Here is an 18,441-nt window from a genome sequence, read left to right on the forward strand (position 1 = left end):
TGGAGGGCTTAGTGTCCGCTGTGTGTAAAATATCAGAGGTCATTGAAGCATCTTGTTTGCCAGGAGTCAAATCTGCACAAGTAGCCTAATTGGTGGCCTTAACAAAGGCATGCAAAATTGGGAAAAATTGGAGGATAACCATATTCACGGACAGTCAATATGGTTTTGGGGTTGTGCATGATTTTGGGCAGCTCTGGATGCAGAGGGGATTTCTGACTTCTTCAGGATCTCCTATAAGAAATGGCAAAAATATAAAAGAGTTGTTGGAAGCAATACAATTGCCAAAAGAAATAGCAGTGGTCAAGTGTGCTGCTCACCAGACAGGAAATGACTATGTGGCGGCAGGTGACAGATATGCAGACCAAATCACTCAATATTGTGCAAGAAATAACATGGCACTTAACAGAAAGATTGAAACAAGTGAAATCAGCTGCCAACTTATGTTTTTCTCAGCTCTAGAAACATGGGATGAGGTTAGACAGTTGCAGGATAAAGTTGAGGCGAAAGAAAAGGAAATCTGGGTAAAGTCAGGTTGTGAAAGAAGGACAGAAGATGATGTATGGGTATACACCGATGGCAGACCAGTCATGCCAGACTGCCTACTCTCTCAAATGGCAAGAGTATACCATGGGACAACACATATTGGCAGGGATTCAATGATCAGACTATTCAGACAGAGTTGGTACAATCCAAAGTTTAGGGTAGTCGCAGAAAGCCTTTGCCAAAGATGCTTAATTTGTCAGCAGTTAAATCCAGGCAGAAAGACAGTAGTCAGTTGAGGAAAAATTGGAAAGGCAGAAGGGCCATTCATGAGATTGCAGTTAGATTTCATTGAGTTGCCTCCGTGGCCTCCGTGCAATGGATGGAAGTATGTACTTGTCATAGTGTGCCTGTTGTCAAGATGGGTAGAGGAATACCCCACAAGAAGAAATGACAGTCTCACAGTTGCTAAATTACTGTTGAGGTAGTTGATACCTCGTTTTGGTTTTCTAGTCACTTTGGAATCAGATAGAGGACATCATTTTAATAATGAAATATTTGATTAATTTGTGAAGCATTTAAAATTGAACAAAAACTGCACTGTGTATACCATCCAGAGGCTTCTGGAGTGGTTGAGCAACTAAATGGCACAATCAAGTCAAGGTTAGGAAAAATGTGTACATCCACATCACTGAAATGGCCAGATGCATTGCATCTTGTGTTGATGGACTCCGAAGTATTCCTGACAGAAAAACAGGATCTTGTCCACATGAGATACTCATGGGAAGGGCAATGAGACAAGCATTTATTCCTAGACATAAATAGATGAATATAACTGATGATCTGGTATTGGACTATTGCAAAGGATTGGCTGACCTAGTGCGTTCTGTCTCTCACCAGGTTGGAGAAGACAGACAGCCAACACAGGCGCATGATTTGAATCCTGGAGACTGGGTGGTAGTGAAGAAACATGCCAGAAAGTCGTGCCTAGCACCCAGGTGGGATAAACCATGTCAAGTCATACTGGTCACTACCACAGCAGTGAAGTGTGCAGGTTTACCCAATTGGATTCATGCCAGTCATACCAAAAGAGATCCAGGCCCCACTGAAGAACAGAAATGGATTGAACCAGTTGAAACAGCTGAAAGTTGTGAAGTCGGAGAATCTAGAATGATAGATTCTGAAGTAATAGATGAGGAACAACTGAGCACAAGTCAGGGGGGCGGGATATCAGTGATTGACATACCTGAAGTTGTTATTCAAACAAGAAGAAAAACCAGATTAGAGAGACAGGAAAGTAGTGAGTATCAGATAGATGTAGAAGAACACGCTCGGGTAGAAGTGAATAAAGCTACTCGAAACCCTGAGCAGGACCAGACAGGGAAAGAAGAATATACTCAGGCAGAGGTGAACAGAACTATTCAAAGGCCTGAGCAGGGACAGAGACAGGAAAAGAAGAACACGTTCAGGTAGCAGAAGAACAAATTGTAGTAAGACCTGAACAGGATCAGTTAGGAGAAGAAGAACAAGTTCGGGCAGAAGAAGATCGATCTGAAATAAGACCTGAATAGGACCAGATAGAAGAAGAACAGTTTCAGGCGAATGAAATAACAACAATAAGACCTGAACAGGAACAGGTAGAGAGTGATTCAGAAGAAGAACAGATTGTGCCTAGACATACTAAAAATAAAAGAGCTTTAGAAAAAGACGGAGAAGGTGAAAGTGCAGTTCAGGTTAAAAGGGTCAGAAAGGGTGATAACTGGCCAGGTGGAGTGAAAAGATTGAGATATTATCTGAGAAAAACAAGAGAAAGACCAGAGCAAGTGAATGAGGTTACTAGTCAAACTCACTCTAAACAGTCAATTGTGAGAAACACACGAAGAAGCCCAAGACTGAGAATTTTGAACAATAAATACAAGGCCCCTGAGTGGAACTATGTAATATTAGAAGAGTTTGAGAATCTAGACTTAAGCAAGGAATCAGAAGAAGTAGATGCTGCACAGATTGATGAAAGGAAATTGACAACCTTAAAAATAAGAGTTACATTTCCACGTGAAGAAAGACAAAATATCTTCTCAGATTAAAAAGGCGAAAAATAAAGTCACTGATCAACCAAAATGAAGTTTAAAACGAAGATGTTGTAGAGCCTGCATATGTAGTATGCTATTAGTGATCTCAGTATGGTTATTTCTAACAGTGGTGGTACCTTTACTTATAATAACAAAAAGAAGAATGATACAGTTACTAATGAGAAAGCAGCTACAATAAAAAGGAGATAGAGTAGAATTAGAAGCAACAGATGAAACAGATTTATATCACACAGTATCAGATAATGACGCATCTTTAAATGTTTTTACAAAGTTGTTATTTCAATATATAGATACAATGGAGATTAGTGATTGTTATGTCTGTATGAAGTTATCAGTGTCAGAAGGCGTTACATATCACCATTTACCTTTAACATATGGTACATCATGTAGTGTTCTAGCAAGTCTGTTCTATGAAACCAGAAAACTTCAGTATTTTTATTCAAACTTAGATGTAGTATTTTCAGAGTTTTCTATTCGAAAGAATATGAGTCCAGTACTAAGTAGCCAAGATGCACAGTTCATGGGGGAATTTTTCTTAACAATGAAATCAATAGATATAGTGAAGGCACACAAGAATAATTTAACATGTATATTGCGTGAAGAAGAGAAAGTGTTTTTGAATTTAGTTGAGGGAAGGAAGCAGGATTTTCAAAAGAAAGCTGCTGAACAGAAAAACCATGTACCACCATGGGCTTGGGAAGAGGGGATTTATAGAACTGGCAAGGCTCATGCTGCGATGCAACTAGAGTTTGTGAAGAAAGGGAAAACCTGCCTCCATAGGTTAAAGACAGATTATAGTAACGTATTTATTGGTTCCAGTGAATGTGAACATAACTTCCTAATTTTGGGAGGTTGGGGACTAAAAGGGGGAACTGATCCAGTATTTCCCGTGGTTTACTACGTGTGTGGGAATAATGCTTATTATAAGTTGCCTGCACGGTGGTACGGAAGCTGCTACTTTGGGATAGTGTTTCAGAAAATTTATCATGTAAAAAAAAAAAACTCACTGGAAACAATGAAGACACTAATGGACTAACACAGAGAAAGAGAGCTAGTTTTTCAGAAATAGTAGGTGATATATTTGTTGCATTAATACCTTCAGTGGGAGTCATTCTGAATTCACATAGAATTTGTAAATTGTCGACAGTAGTTGATTGTCTCTCGACTGATACTGCTGGGGGTTTCTTCATGATAAATACAGAAATGGTTGCAATTAGGTCTATGGTTTTACAAAATCGACTTGCGCTTGACATTTTACTAGCAAAAGAAGGCAGAGTCTGTAGGCTGCTGAAAGTTCAACATTGTTGCACTTACATTCCTGATAAAAGTAGGGAAAACAGAGGGTATATTAAGAATATTACAAAACTTTGTGAAGATTTGAAACCACTGGAGGTTGACAATGTATGGGAGAGACTAACAAAGAGTATTTCTTCTATAGGGACTTGGTTTTCTGATTTAGAGAAAAGTATTTTAGGTCAATTAATTCTTCCAGTAGTTGGTATAATGATAATTTTAGCAATAATGATTTGGTGTAAATGTTGCAGAAACAAAGGAAAAGGAAGAAAATATGAAGTGAATGGGAAAGGAAAGAAAAGAAAGAGGGAATACGAGCAGATACAAATGGAGGTAATGAAAGGGGGAATATACAAAAAGATGAACGATTTAGAAAAGAAAGATGAAAATAAGAAAGAAAAAGAGGAGAATGAGAATGAAAAATGCTAAAAGTTGGCATCTGAGAAAGGATGGGTAATTTTGTGATGGCTCAAAATGCCATCAGAGAGGGGATTGATGGAGCAAGGACTAGTAGAAAAGAGACTTGCTCTGAAGCTTTTCGCTCCTTTAACTCACTAACAAGTTATTAAAGTTGTTTCGTGTTAAATTAATGTGCACCACATGAATACGCCGTTTAGTGAAGTTTGCTTATGTGTTTACTAACGTGGATAACGTGAACAAAGGACTAAAACAGCTTTAAACGGGAAATCTTTGCTGCGCATGCATCAACTACATCTACGTAGGATGACGAGCTATCGTTTGGAGGGAAATTCTTGCGCATGAGCAGAAGACACTAAAATGGAGTCTTGATGACTCACGTGCATGGCATCTGCTTAGCTAAAACAAAAACAAGCTATTCTACTAATGTTAATGTTAATGTGGGAAGAGTATTAATAAGTAAAGGGGAAAAGAGTAGAGGTGGGTGGTATACAGTGCGACCACTTTATTTCTGAAATTAATATTTATCTTTCTGACTTTATCACGAGTGCGCATTTGGACCTCTCTCGTGTAACTGAATTAAGCTGAGTCACGTGAAGTTTGCGAATGCCCACTGAAAGTTAACCCGGAATGATGACTTGGATGTTGAACGGACGCCAAGTACACAAGTGATATACTCTGGGAACGGATGGTGAAAAGTTCAACGGTGTGGACTTGCATTCAGAATGTTAATAAAATGTTGCAAGAGAAACATGAATGCATATGGGAACTAAAAAGTATGACTAAAAATTAAGGGAATGGGTTTGCGAACAATAGTTAGACTGATTTTAATGACATGTAAGCATGGTGTGATGAAGCTTCCCCCCTTGCCTGACCAATCATATTTCGTATTTTTACGATATTGAAACTTTAGTGGGTGGAACATGAAGAACGAAAGGTATAATTAAGATAGCTTTAGTTAGTTAGAATGAGATGAAGAATGAGAGACACAGATGCTGCGAGTCGTGCTGGGAGAGATGCTGATGCTGGGAGAGATGCTGTAGGCTGATGATGAAGATCCAAATGCAGAACTTGAGCAGAACTTTCTATCCTAATTTAATTGGGTTAGATCAGAAGATCGCGGAAGAATCTCGTGTGTGTCAGAGAGGGGTGCGGCACAATCGTCGGTATTCTAGAGAGGTCAACTATCCTGCCCCGAATCCTGTCCTGAAGTCTTTGTTGCCTGACCTATCCCGGGGGACCCTTACCAGCTCCTTGGCCAGGGGGTTGGTCTTTCACACCATTCTTGGTAATTATAATTTCACGTTATTTGCAGATGTTCTTTTCTCTCTATCCTCTCACTTTCTGAGCATTAGTTATTGTGAGAGTCCGAAGTATGTGATTGATGTTTAATCCATTGAATTTTCTCTCCTAAGAATGATGGTGACTGTACTGTATTTTTGAAATGGTTCACATGCATTTAATTTAGATAAAGATTTAAAACTTTCCTGAGTCTGTGGTTATTTACTTCAAGGTATAGAAAAGTTAGAATTATTTTAATTATCAACATCAACTAGTTCAACTGGTCCATCGACCAGAGGAAAGAACTTTTTGATCAGTGAAAGGTTAGTTTAAGATGAAATAGAGGTACCAAATAACTAAGCCTGATTATTGTGGGAAAAATATAGAAAATTTAAACTAAACCAGCGGTCTACTCAATTGTGTGTTTATGGGTCCAGGTGAATATATGGAAGTAGAGTATCTGTTGTTGGTATACCGCTGGATCAATACCATGGTTGGGGGTTCTCTTTAATAATCACAATTGATTTCTATCCAAATGAACACTTTTTGAAACATTAGGATAATCAAAGACTGGGGGTAAAAAACGGTCTAATTTATATCTTGCTGTTTGCATAGAGCTCTTAGATGACAGTTAAAAGCTAACTGTTCTATGTTAGGATTTTAACTTATAAACAGCAAGTAACAAAAGGATCTCTCAGACAAAAGCAGTAACCCATTGACTTATTTACACTTTGTGATCTGCATGGTACATGTTCTTTGCAGCAGGCACCCTCTGTACTACCTTTCCATGAGTCAAAACTTCCACTAGACAAAACTCCAATCTCTCTCTAGTAAGAGCTTTAATCACCGGAGTTATTGTGACATTTTTATTGTAGCCAAAAATTGCTGGAGGCCAGGAAGGAGGCAGCAAGTGCTTTTATGACCATAATATAATTGCAAACACAACGCACCCATCCAAAGTCAGTGGTCACACCTGTATCACCGCATTAGAAGCAGGCACTTCTCAAGGGTCCTGTGACCTCAGTGACAGAGTCACTGTTGCGCTAGGGTGTGCTGCTTTGTAGGCCTGCCCTCAAGGCTGGAGGTGACTTAATGGATTGTGGTGGACAGGCCTTCAAGGTTAACTCACTCTTGCCACAGCTAGGGTCAACCTGCTGGTGCTAGGACACCAGGGCTTCTAAGGTCCATCAGGGCCTTCTAAGGTTTAGCACGGGAATGGGTTCCCTCCTCAGGAGAGGAGTCAGGGGGACTGGTCTTGAAGGCTGATCTGGCTCCTCAGTTCCAAATTTGGCAGCTCTGTCCATAGTTCCGCTCCCTTTGCTTTATTTAGTTATTTATTTATTTTTCATATTTTGAACCTGTTATTCCTGAGGCTGCACTTAGGATAGAAAAATATCAGAAAAAGACGACATTTCCAGCAAAAGGATTTTTCTTTTTTGGATCCATTTCACAGGGGAACAAACAAACGAATTGTGGAAAGAGAAGTCTTTAGGTCAGGATTTTCAGTAAGTGAGTCCAGCGAGACAGAAAGAGGGAAGAAGGGGAAGAAAGAGAAGGGGGTGGGGGGGCAGCTGCCAGCGTCAGAGCTGGAGTAAACACTGTCCTTGTCTTCTCTGGGCAAGAAGGAAAAGACAGAGTCTTAACCCCTTCAGCGCTCATGACGGAACCACTCCGTCATGAGCCACGGGTGCCGTGTGCTCATGACGGAGTGGTTCCGTCATGCTGCGGCCGTTGGCCGCCGCTCCTCCCACGCTGCGCTGATTCCCCACCTGTGCGGGCGATTAGCGCAGTGGGCGGAGTCATGACGGAACCACTCCGTCATGAGCACAGCTCAACCGTGGCTCATGACGGAGTGGCTCCGTCATGAGCACAGCGCCACCGCGCTGCCCCCAAACCCCCCCCCAGCGCCGCGGCGGAATTCCTGCCGTGGCGAAGGGGTTAAACGAAGGGCCAGGTACGCTGAGCCTCATCTGTAGGCCTTGGCTGTTTCTGCCGACCAGGTTTGCATGTTTAAAATATAAAAAGAGTAAGGCCACGGATTATATTGATTTAAAGAAGTAGGGGCATGCTGTACCCTGCCGATACCGCCCACTTCGACCAGTGCAGGAATAATGACTGAAGCTTAGGAAACATGAGGCCTGATACCTGTTAAATTCCTGCTCCGACATCGAGCAAAAGCTGCTTTTCGCCCTGTTGTGTTTTTTTTTCTTCCTTCCTTTTTTCAGTGTCGAGGGCCATACTCCTCTTCCGGAAGCCAAGAGAGTGATACAAGCAGACGAGCTGTGCATTAAAGAGGGACTATACAGACTTTCAAGGCTTTAAGTGGGGCAGGTCGGCCGTTCTACAAAGCAGGTACTGAGACGAGTCCCTTTCGGGCTCTCTATTCCTCATAATGAAAAAAACAAATCTTAACTCTGCCGCAGACCCACCCTTCACTACCTTTGACGCAACTTTAAAGAGACTCCTTATGGAACTTATTTGATTTATGCTATGCAAGTATCATTCATTGACAAAGCCAATAGTACTGGCTTGTTGTAAGTGTAATGTTACTTGCTGTATTATATATCTGGATGTAATGACAGAAGTAGCAAAATACCAGATGGGCGGCACAATAAACTAAGCATAGATTTTCAGATGATATGCTTTTAAGCCATGCCCTTAATTATATCTGCCACGCCCCTTTGAGAGACCCAATATTTAATTCATCCCACTTCAAGACCCGCGGACTTTGTAATGTAAAAAGAAAATATGTGTGTTAATAAAACAATAAGCTTGAAATGTTACCCGTGCTTTGAAGCACCTTGTTCTGGTGATGGCCAAAGCCAGTAGGCACGCCCTTTGCATACTTGGAGTGGTTTTCTATCAGTGCATGTAGGCGCCCGTAGAAGTCGAAGTAACGAGGAGGTAAGGAGGCAGGCGAAAATGGTGATCGTGGACAACTGTGACATAATGTTACTGCAGCACATTTCAGATGGGGAGGGGGCACTGTAGGGTGGGTGATGAGGGGAGGAGAGGGCAGTGCGTCCTTGGCTGGAGAACTGTAAACTTGTCAGCAGCAGGGCACGTTTTATTTGAGCAGGAGGAGAAAATCGCGCGCTGTCACACTAGGGTTTTTCGAGTCGACACAGCTCTACACCCTACCGAGAACGATTAAAATAAATTACTACTTAAAGTGCCTTGAAACCCATGTCTCAATATGAGCGTTCTTTAAATTGATGGACTAAAAGAACCTGTCATCAGCCATCCTATTACCAGCTCCATTTCTCACAAGACAGGGGCAGCAAATGGAAGCCGCCCTGCATTCCTGTTTACTGTCTTTATCGGACCATATTGTCGGGTCACCAGATATTGGGTCAGATTTGGAATGGGCAACCTGGGAGTGTAGAACAGGAAGCAATGTGAAGGACTGCAAAACGTGGGGTGGCTTTGGAACTTGCAGACTTACTTGACTTCTGATCGCTTCCTCGTTACGTGACCAGATTCCTGTTATTTTTAGCTGAGCACTTAAGCTCTCTCTGCCTACAAGTATTAAAATATATGTAGTGTACGTGTGCTGTGAAAAAAAGGCTCACAGAAACAGGTAAAAAAAAGCATTTGCAATGCAATAAGTTTTGCATTTACGAGAGTTTAAGGTATTGTCATTTACAATGGCCATAGCTCAAACTCTTGTAAATGCGAGACCTATTTCACTTCAAAGAAGTGGCCGCCATTGTCCAGGGCTGCTTGAAAGTTAAAGTGCGTATGGCGAGGAAAGCACATCCTGCCCGCAGTAGGAGAAACTTGTTAAAGAAAATAGTAATTACAGACTAAATAAGACTTACCGTGTAACAAACCAAGTAAAAGGGAATGTCGCCATGGGAGGTTACAAATGCAGTCATGGCGGTACCAAGGAGGGACTAACAAGCCTAATATTGACTCGGAAGCCAGCGTTTACAAAGGACAATGACACAATCCAATTAAAAATATGGACGGAGAGTGGGAGGGGCTTCAAAGCCATACTCCACTCCTGCATGCCTCGCAGCAGCGCATGCGCTGCCCAGGCTCGACCTAAAAACTAAGGCTCGCAATGTTTTACTGTCGTATGACCGTTTCCATACCCATGCCTTGCAAAATAACCTCTAAGTGGGTCAGTTCCTAAGAATAAGGATAAACTGCAAAGATGTTGAAAAGTTCAAGAAGCATGGAGATGAACTAAGCATGTGCTTGACACAGAGACATTACCCTAAGATACTAATTAAAAGAGCAGCCAAGAGGACCAGACACAATCACAGAGACTCACTACTAGAGGTACTCCCGAAAGGAGCCTCTAACAGACTGGTATGTGTAAGCCTTTTTAGCTATCTAACTGACACCTTGAAAAGAGCTGTCAACAAGAACTGGCACATCTTAAATACAGGTGATACACCTCGAGAAACCAATGTTCACCCTGAAACGGAGCAGGAACCTCAAAGATATTGTGGTCCATACAATACCTCAAGTGACTCAGAGGGACAATCAGGAGGCTCTATGGACATTACCCCGTGTCAAGGGACATTTCCCTTGCAGATCATGCTCAGTTTGCCATATGACACAACCACAAACTCAGACTGATTTGGGACTTAGTACTCCCTGGATACGGAATAGTCACACAAACTGAAATACCAGTGGAGGTGATATATTTGATCCCCTGTCCCTGCAAATTCTAAAATGTGAGCTTGACAACTAGCAAAATAAAGAACAGGGTGGTAGAACATCGTAGTTCTGTGAGATGTAAGAAGTCCAACACCAAATTGACCAGGCACTATCTGACATCACAAGAGTGTTGGATTTTTAGTTCGAAGAGTCATCTACAAGGACTAAATGATGAGATCTCATGGACTGCACTAGCTTGACCTAGATTAGTATACCTGAGGTTCATAACTGGCTAGATTTTGTTGGGTATGATCGTATATTTGTAGGCGGAGTACTACCGGAAGAATATCTGTTTCACGAGCTCCTGCCCTTCTAATGGTCATCACCCTTGCTTGTTTCTAATGGTTATCAGATGGGACTCTATATCCCAGAATACCTCTCACCTACACTCTTTTGTGTCCTAACAAAAACCACATCTTAATACGTTTTGTAACCACGTAAAAGACTGAATTAGTTTAATCTACACTAAGTCGCACAATGCACAGTCCTTTGGATAATTTTCAACACTGAATCAACATTATTGGTGCATACGTACCCTATAGCGGGCACCGGGACTACAATTCCCATGGTCCCTGGAGTCCGGTACTCACTGCAGGCCATACAGAGATTTTGGCTCCCCTCACTCATGAACGCACGTCCCTTTAAATGAAACGCACGTGCTCGAGGATTACTCCTCTCGCCGGGCATACCGATTGAGTACATGGAGAATCTCAGAAACGTATTTCTATTCTTTCTTATCTCTCCTCTGCAGGCCTTAATACACGGCATCATCTCTGCTGTGCTGTACTGCTGTGTCACGTTGCCTCTTGGTTTGGTTGACAACTGGATAATGCTACGAGTGATTAGAGAAGTATTGCTCAGACTGAGCGGCGTGTGGTGATTGAGGAAGCACCATGTGCAACATTGTATGCTTGGCAAATGCAATTCCAATGCCCGCTGGTAGCTAGCCTTGTTGTATATCATGATATACAGCTTTGCGATCTAGGCAGACGACTTGGGCTTGAAAGTAAGCTGAATATCCCATTCAGAGGGTAAGATTGCCTCCTCTCAATTATATGCCACCAATCACTAGTACCCACACTGGTGTTGGGCGCACACACACCCAGGTCTATTCATATTTGCTTGGTGGTGGACTTGATGTTATTCTGGGTATGTGTTTGAATATTTTTAACGTTGTACTTTGTTTCCTTATAATGTAGTACAACCGTGGACCCTCACAAACAAGGAGATTGTGGGCCAACTTCTGTATCAGTTGGCATGGCATGCCACCTTTAGGTTTTATAATTTGTGTTTTCTATTAGAGTGACTATACTAACTAGTCCTGAAGAATGCCCCTGAACCCTTGGTTGGGTTATCTATAGGGCAGAAACATGTCAACCATATAAGGGGAAAATTATTTCCAAACTCCCCCTCACTGGTTTTATCTCTATCCACTGGGGTAACAAGAATAAAATGTATACCTTGCCCACCAGGAGGTAGTTTTCACTCACCACAATTTTATATATAGCACCTTGCCTCTGCCATACCTAGCTCTCAATCAGAAATAAAACACCTCAGCTCCTCGTCTTTGGAGAGTTGTAGTCTACTCCAGGTACCTTCGGTCCGAGTGTGTGGAGGGCACGCAACGAAGCATGCCACCTTCGGGTGGGTGAGAGTTATTGTCCTAAAATGCATTTTTTCACATAAACAGACAACACTCTTTATGACTAGGTGTACTTTTTTGTGATTTATATTAAGTTATTTATTCTTGCCAGGCCCAAACATTCCTTCATAATACATTTAAGTCACCCCTAAGGTAGTCCCTAGCAGCCCTAAGGCCATGGTGCAGTGTATTTAAAATGCAGGACATGTAATTTTAAGTTTTACATGTCCTGGTAGTGGAAAAACGATTACATTCATTTTTCACTATTGCAAAGCATATCTCTCCCATAAGTTAACATTTTGATTACCTTATCACATTTTATAAGTGTAATTCCCAATTGGGGATAGATGGATATTTTGAGGTTGGTGTCTCTGGACTCACAATTTAAAATCCCAAGTTATAGGAAAGTTAGATTTTAAATTGCAAGTCTGAAAATGCCACTTTTAGAAAGTTGTTTTTTACAAGAATATCATAACTGATATTTAAGAGAGAATACTTTTCAAAGTTGTTAGGCAATTTAATATACTTCAATTTCTTTCAATTTTGAAGTATTATTAATAAATTTGAACACTGTACTTCTGCATCGAACATCATCTTCAAGCCAAATTCAAATATTTTACACATTTTTCAGCCCTTAAATATTTTTTAACAATTCTTTGGCTATAATATATTTAAAAAAAATGAAAAATATTATTCTAAACAGAATACATTAAACAAAAATACAACTGATTTTTTTATGATATACCAGTCAACTATGTACTGGACTCAAACTGGGGGTTGGTATTGCAAACAACATGTAGGCTCCCATTTTTTTATGAGGATTACCTACATTTGGTTGTATCTTTTGTTTCTACTCCCCAGATTGGGTCTGGTCAATGCGTTTCGAACCTCCCATTTCTTTTTGGATTCTCCTTAGGACCATAACTGGTTGTGTCTCTCCTTCCCTGTGTTGTAATTCTATTCATGAATGCTCTTAGGTGCTTGGGTTGTGGCTTATTTGACAAGTCTGGTTTCTATTTTTCTTAATGATTTATTAAGCAGTCCACTTTCTCAAAATGTAGTTTCTTCTTTGTGCCAATAGCCACAATTAATTTTGAATGTTCTGTTCTTCACTGTGCTGCTGGCTCTTCAGGCGCTTCCGTACGAAAGTTTAGAAATTAGCATATTATTATTTTAACCATTCTGTGCCTCTGCCTATCGCTGATTACATGTTTGGGGTAGGTAACAGCTGGGCTCTGTGCATTCCCTCTAGAAAGTCACACACAAAGGGAGTTTAGGTATGCCTCATAGGCCATCCACATCCTGATGGACCATTAAGATTCACATTGGTCATCCTGGGCAAGATGGGAGGGAGGAGCGGACACTTGCACCTGAATGGGCTGTGCCTGTCCCCACACACAGAGCTGCATACCCCTCCACCCTGTAGTGAGACTGGAGACAAGGCAGGATGGGCAGGGACTTTGTGCACTTCAAAGGTATCTCTTTGAAGTCTCTCCCACTTCAAAGGCACAACTGGGTAAACGTATTGGACCTCAGACACCACCACTTCCGTACACTTCTTGAAGGAGGACTGCTGTGCTGCTGAAAGGACTATCACTTTATTGGACTCTGCTGGACTCCTGATTTGCTGTGCCTGCCCTGCTTCCCTTCTTGCCTGGGAGTGAGAAGGACTGGACCTGCATCTCTACATATCCAGAACCAAAGTAACTCCAAGGGCTTGCAGGCTTTCCTCCTGCTCTGAAGGCTCACTGACATCAGAGACTTCCAACAGCCCTGCCACAGCCTCTGGACTCTGCCACCTGTGAGTCATACCCAGCCAAGTGGTGCTAATCCAGTCCTGGGCCCTTGGCAGTGAGTTTTTGGGCTGTTTTCTGCAAAATCACTGCATTGGCGTTGTTGCACCAGTCGGAACCGATGCATCTCCCCTTAACGCCAACGCATCACCGTTGCCGCTGAGGACGAGGACATCGCATCGCTAGCTGTGCAGCTCGAGGATGACACATCACCTTCATCGTAAAGGGTTTGCCAACAACACAGCTCCGACTGCGCGGATCAGAACCAACACATCGCCCACATCCAAAGGGATCAGTGCAAATGCATCGCCTCCTCTGCTCCCCGTATTGGGTCTTTAACGCATCCTCCATCCAAGGTACCTTTTTAGCGGGGCAAGGTTGGTCCCTGTATCTGACCTGCTCTCCATTGCAGTCAGCCTGAACTTTCAGATTTAACCCGGTTAAGCATGACAAGACTAAGAATGTGGTCCCTACTTAGACAGGGTGCATACCTCCGCCAACTAGAGACCCACATTCTAACACATAAAACCAGGAATTGGACACATCATGGCAGTATTGGAAAGATGTGCGCTATTTGAGGCAAGAACGGCATATATGGGCAGCACATTGTACTACCCATGTCAATATTGTGCAAGATGGAGGTGGCTGTGACTATCACAGGTGGTCATAAAGGCAAAGCAAACGGTAAAGATAAGATCAACTGCTGAAATTTACAAGCATGCTAAGCATATGGAGGGTTGTTTAAAGGATGTCTGAAATACGGAGTACAAAAACATTTGCAAACTCAAGGTGTCCAACAGAGGGTGGTTTCCAGGCTAATAATATTATTAATACTATAACATAATTCAAGACGGGGAGAGAACTGAGGAACAGTAGCATGGGTCTGATAGCTCTGTGGTGCTCCCAACATTTACAATGACATTTTAATTCTTACTACCATTAAATATCTTCACATGGTTATATTCACTAGAGAGTAAAAGGTTTAAATGTGTCAGATTTTTAAACAATTCACACTGCATCATGGATTTCATTCCACAGTATCATGCAGGCCACTCTACCGATGGAGTTACTCACCAAAGCACATCAAATCCACTGTTGGCAGCTACTCGCTCAGGCATGTGCAGGGTGTGCACTGGGTCAATCAATCCTAACGTAGGTTTGAGTACGCGAGAAGCAATACCTGCACATTGTGAACATACACACATCCGTGTAAGGTCTAGAAAAACTCTTCATCATTGCAAATAATAATGACAACATAGGCCAGATGTGCTTTTTTTGCATCTACAAAGCGCTACCTTACATTCAACATGCCTTGTAAAACATTTGATAGAAGGATTTTCCAACAATTTATACTGAGTAGTCATGCTGCCAGCTCACTGTTTTCTAATATAAAATACAAGAATTAATACATCCTCACAAAATCATGTCCCATCGGAAAGGGCATTAGCTGGCAATGTTGTGTTCTCAGTTTAACACCAGAAGCTGCATTACAAACAGTGCCCCAGTGGTGCAACAGCGGTGTGCACCCGTTTCCTGCTCTGCATTGGCACTGTAGTATTAGAGAAGAAGGCGCAGACGCTTGTGTGCCCTCTTCTTGAATACAATAGTGCTGGTACACGTAGAGCAGTCTTCACAGGGTTTGGCTCCATGCTAATAAAGAGAACACTTTGCCTCTGTGCCCTTACCCTATTATGGATGCAGAAGCAGAAGCAAAGAGGCCATTAGGAGCTGCAATGAGTGTGCACCACAAAAATGTGGGGGTGCACAGTCAGTGTACCCCTTAGAGCGACCCCTGCAAGGGGAAAAAGGAGGTCCCACGGACTCCCCAGACATTGCCCTGCAGGTGGGTGCGGTTATTCACTGCACCTGCCTGCAGGTAAATCTGTCTCCTCTTTAAACTGCAGCTGAGTGCCGCCTGCACAGAAAAAGATGGATCGGCTGGTTCAAACAGCCACTCTGTATTTCACTAATGCACTGCCCTCAAGGCAGAACAAGTTCATGGCTGCCCTTGGGGCAACATACAACTTGTAATAGGGTACCCTGTCCCTGTTTGCACCCGGCGCACCTGCTTAAAGGTGCGCTAATGCTCAAACAGGGAAACTGTGCCCGGGATGTAAAACGGGCCCATGTCTTCGTGGAGGTTTGCAAAAAACGCAGTTGGGTATATAAAAGAGTACCATTGTACAAAAATAGTATGATCCTGAACTACGTAAATGGTTAGGCAAAAGTGGCAACCCTGAAAAGAACTACATGTTCCTAGTAGCAAAATACACGTGAGGTGTTGCATTACGCATGGTGCCTGTGGGCAGAGAGGGTGTGTGCGCCCGCTTGGTGCATCCCCGGAACACTATGGTATTATCGAAGGGGCCACAGATGTTTCTGCTGCCCCTTCTGTATTACTAATAGCGCTGGTGCATAAGTAGCACCAAGTCCGTCTTGAGGAAACGATCCCTCCGTTTTGGGGTGTGGCCCCATGCAAATTAGAGAATCACATTGCCTTTACACCCGTGTCCTATCGCAGCCACAGGCGCAAAGTTAGACAGGCCCTTAGTAGGTGCACAGACAGCGCGCCACTTATGCATCACCTGAGGGCAGCCTTCTGGAAGGGACAAAGGGGGTGCAATGGAGCAATGAGACATCCCCCTGCTGGTGGGTGCAGTCACTCACTACACCTGCCAGCAGGGGTCCTGGTCTCCTCTTTAACATGCATGTGGCTGCATTTGCACAGAGAAACACAGGGCGGCTTGTAAGCAGCCACTCTGTCTTTCACTTCATGCGCTGCCCCCCCAGGACAGCCCTAAGTTTGTGGCTGCCCCGGGGCCACCGCATTAACGTGCATTCATGTAAATATGGCAAACTGTCCTGGTCTGCACCAGGCGCTTCTTTTAAAAGGTGTGCTTGGCGCAGACCAGGACAGTGCATATGTTGGGTGATCTGGGCCCAGTTCCATCACTTACTTTTAGTACATTAGGAGTGTCTGATCATGTGTCACAAATAGATGACGAGATCCAGGTGGTCCAGCCGGGGCCATCAGGGGCACCAGGAGTTTGAGGTATGGAGAGGGAGTGCATAGGTTTGTAATGCACTCTGGAAATGCCTGGTTAGCTGAGGATGGGAGAGCACTGGCGAGGGGGGAGGGCCTGAATAAATCACTCCAGGCTGTGGGTCGGGAATGTCCCCAACCCCGCTAGATATCAGCACTTTGGCGTGCTCCCACCACTTCTCTGCACCAGTTACATGTTCTTATTTTCTTTTTTGTCCTTTTCTCTCCCATATCCCCTTGTTTTGGGTTTGTATAATGTTAGTGGCATAAGATGATTACATTTAATAAAACGCATGCATAAGATGGACCGATATTGGACGACTCTCTCTATATTTAGCGTGATATATCTGTATTGGTGGAGCTAACACCCACGATTGTAGAGCGTGATAGATTATGTAATCAGTTTTGCTGCTTTTTTGTTTTCCGTTTCTTTTTCCTTCTCCTGAGTGTATCTAAACTGTCGATTTCTATAAAATGCCAATAAAAATATATTTTTAAAAAAACATTAGGAGTGTCTATGTTAACTCTTTGGATACCTGAAGCCAGAAGCACCCAGACACCCCATATATTCTGTGCAGCACAAACTATATCAACTCAATAAAGGATTCCCTCCGGTGCACACTTCAACCTGCTACAGGCCTCTTTCCTCAGTTCTTTATCAGTTACCAACCTGGATAGACCAGAGTGGCTGTAACAGTGTTGTGGAATAGCACTGGAAAAAAAAAAGGCCTAATACTTTCTGCAGTGTTCCCAAGCCCAAAAATGTTATGCTTTAGTGCTATATAAAAGTCAATGGACAACAGATTTCCTTTGCCTTAGATAATCAGCTAAGGACCTACATTCCCTTATGATATATCAAGACTCCTCTTATTCACTGAAGGCCACTGCAGATTACATCCTTCTTGTTAGAAATGCGGGTCTCTAGTTGGCAATGGCTGTCCACTGTCCAAGTAGGGACCCTTCTTCCTAAGTCAGAGTAAGCAGACTACACCCTTTGACAACCCCTGCTCAACCCTGTGGTAACGTAGCACGAGCAGCAAGGCTTATCTCAGAGGCAGTGTGTGAAGCATTTATGACCATACACAGTAATACAATGAGGAACACTACAAATGGACACCACTCAAGTAGTTATAAAAATAGGTATATTTATATAGACTTAATCACAAGACCTATAACAGTAAAAATCCACAATACTAGAAAAATATGGTTACTTTAAAAATGCTGCAAAAATAGTTCAAGGTGCACAAAATGATGTTCTGTTCAATGCAGTGGTCTCTGCGACCCTTTTACTCACAAGGTATCTGGATTCTGTAGCAAAGCAACAAAAATGTCGCTAAGGAGTTGTAGCGATAAATTTCCTCACGCTAACCAGCGATGCGTTGAATCCTTACCGCAAGGGAGGATGATGCACCGAGCCTGTTGCGTGTGCGATCTTGCTGCGATGAAAGAAAATGGCGCTCCGCGAGGGAGCGGCGATCCTGATGCGATGCGGGGAAAATGTTGAACGCTCGGCGTCCGCGCTGCGATGAGCTTGATGCGATGATTTGGGGTTAGCGAGCGCTTTGGGGCCCGCTAACAAGCAATGCAACAATCTTCGGGATAGCGGGCGTTTTCAGGCCCGCAGACAGGTGATGCGACGATCTTCGGGATAGCGGGCGTTTTCAGGCCCGCTGACGGGTGATGCGACGATCTTCGGGATAGCGGGCATTTTCAGGCCCGCTGACGGGTGAT

At 43.0% G+C, this 18,441-nt stretch overlaps 1 protein-coding gene across 2 annotated transcripts in view; it reads right to left on the minus strand.

Moving 5' to 3' along the window:
- The window catches only part of ADHFE1 (alcohol dehydrogenase iron containing 1), a 307,754-nt gene that overhangs the window by 121,795 nt on the left and 167,518 nt on the right, over positions 1-18,441 (minus strand). For both annotated transcript variants that reach the window (XM_085605518.1, XM_085605517.1), the window contains one exon: positions 14,742-14,847. In XM_085605518.1, coding sequence (XP_085461644.1) covers positions 14,742-14,847 — 106 coding nt within the window. The remainder of the gene's footprint in view (positions 1-14,741; positions 14,848-18,441) is intronic.

This window comes from Triturus cristatus, chromosome 5_1 (assembly GCF_964204655.1).
Source record: "Triturus cristatus chromosome 5_1, aTriCri1.1, whole genome shotgun sequence".
NCBI lineage: Eukaryota > Metazoa > Chordata > Amphibia > Caudata > Salamandridae > Triturus > Triturus cristatus.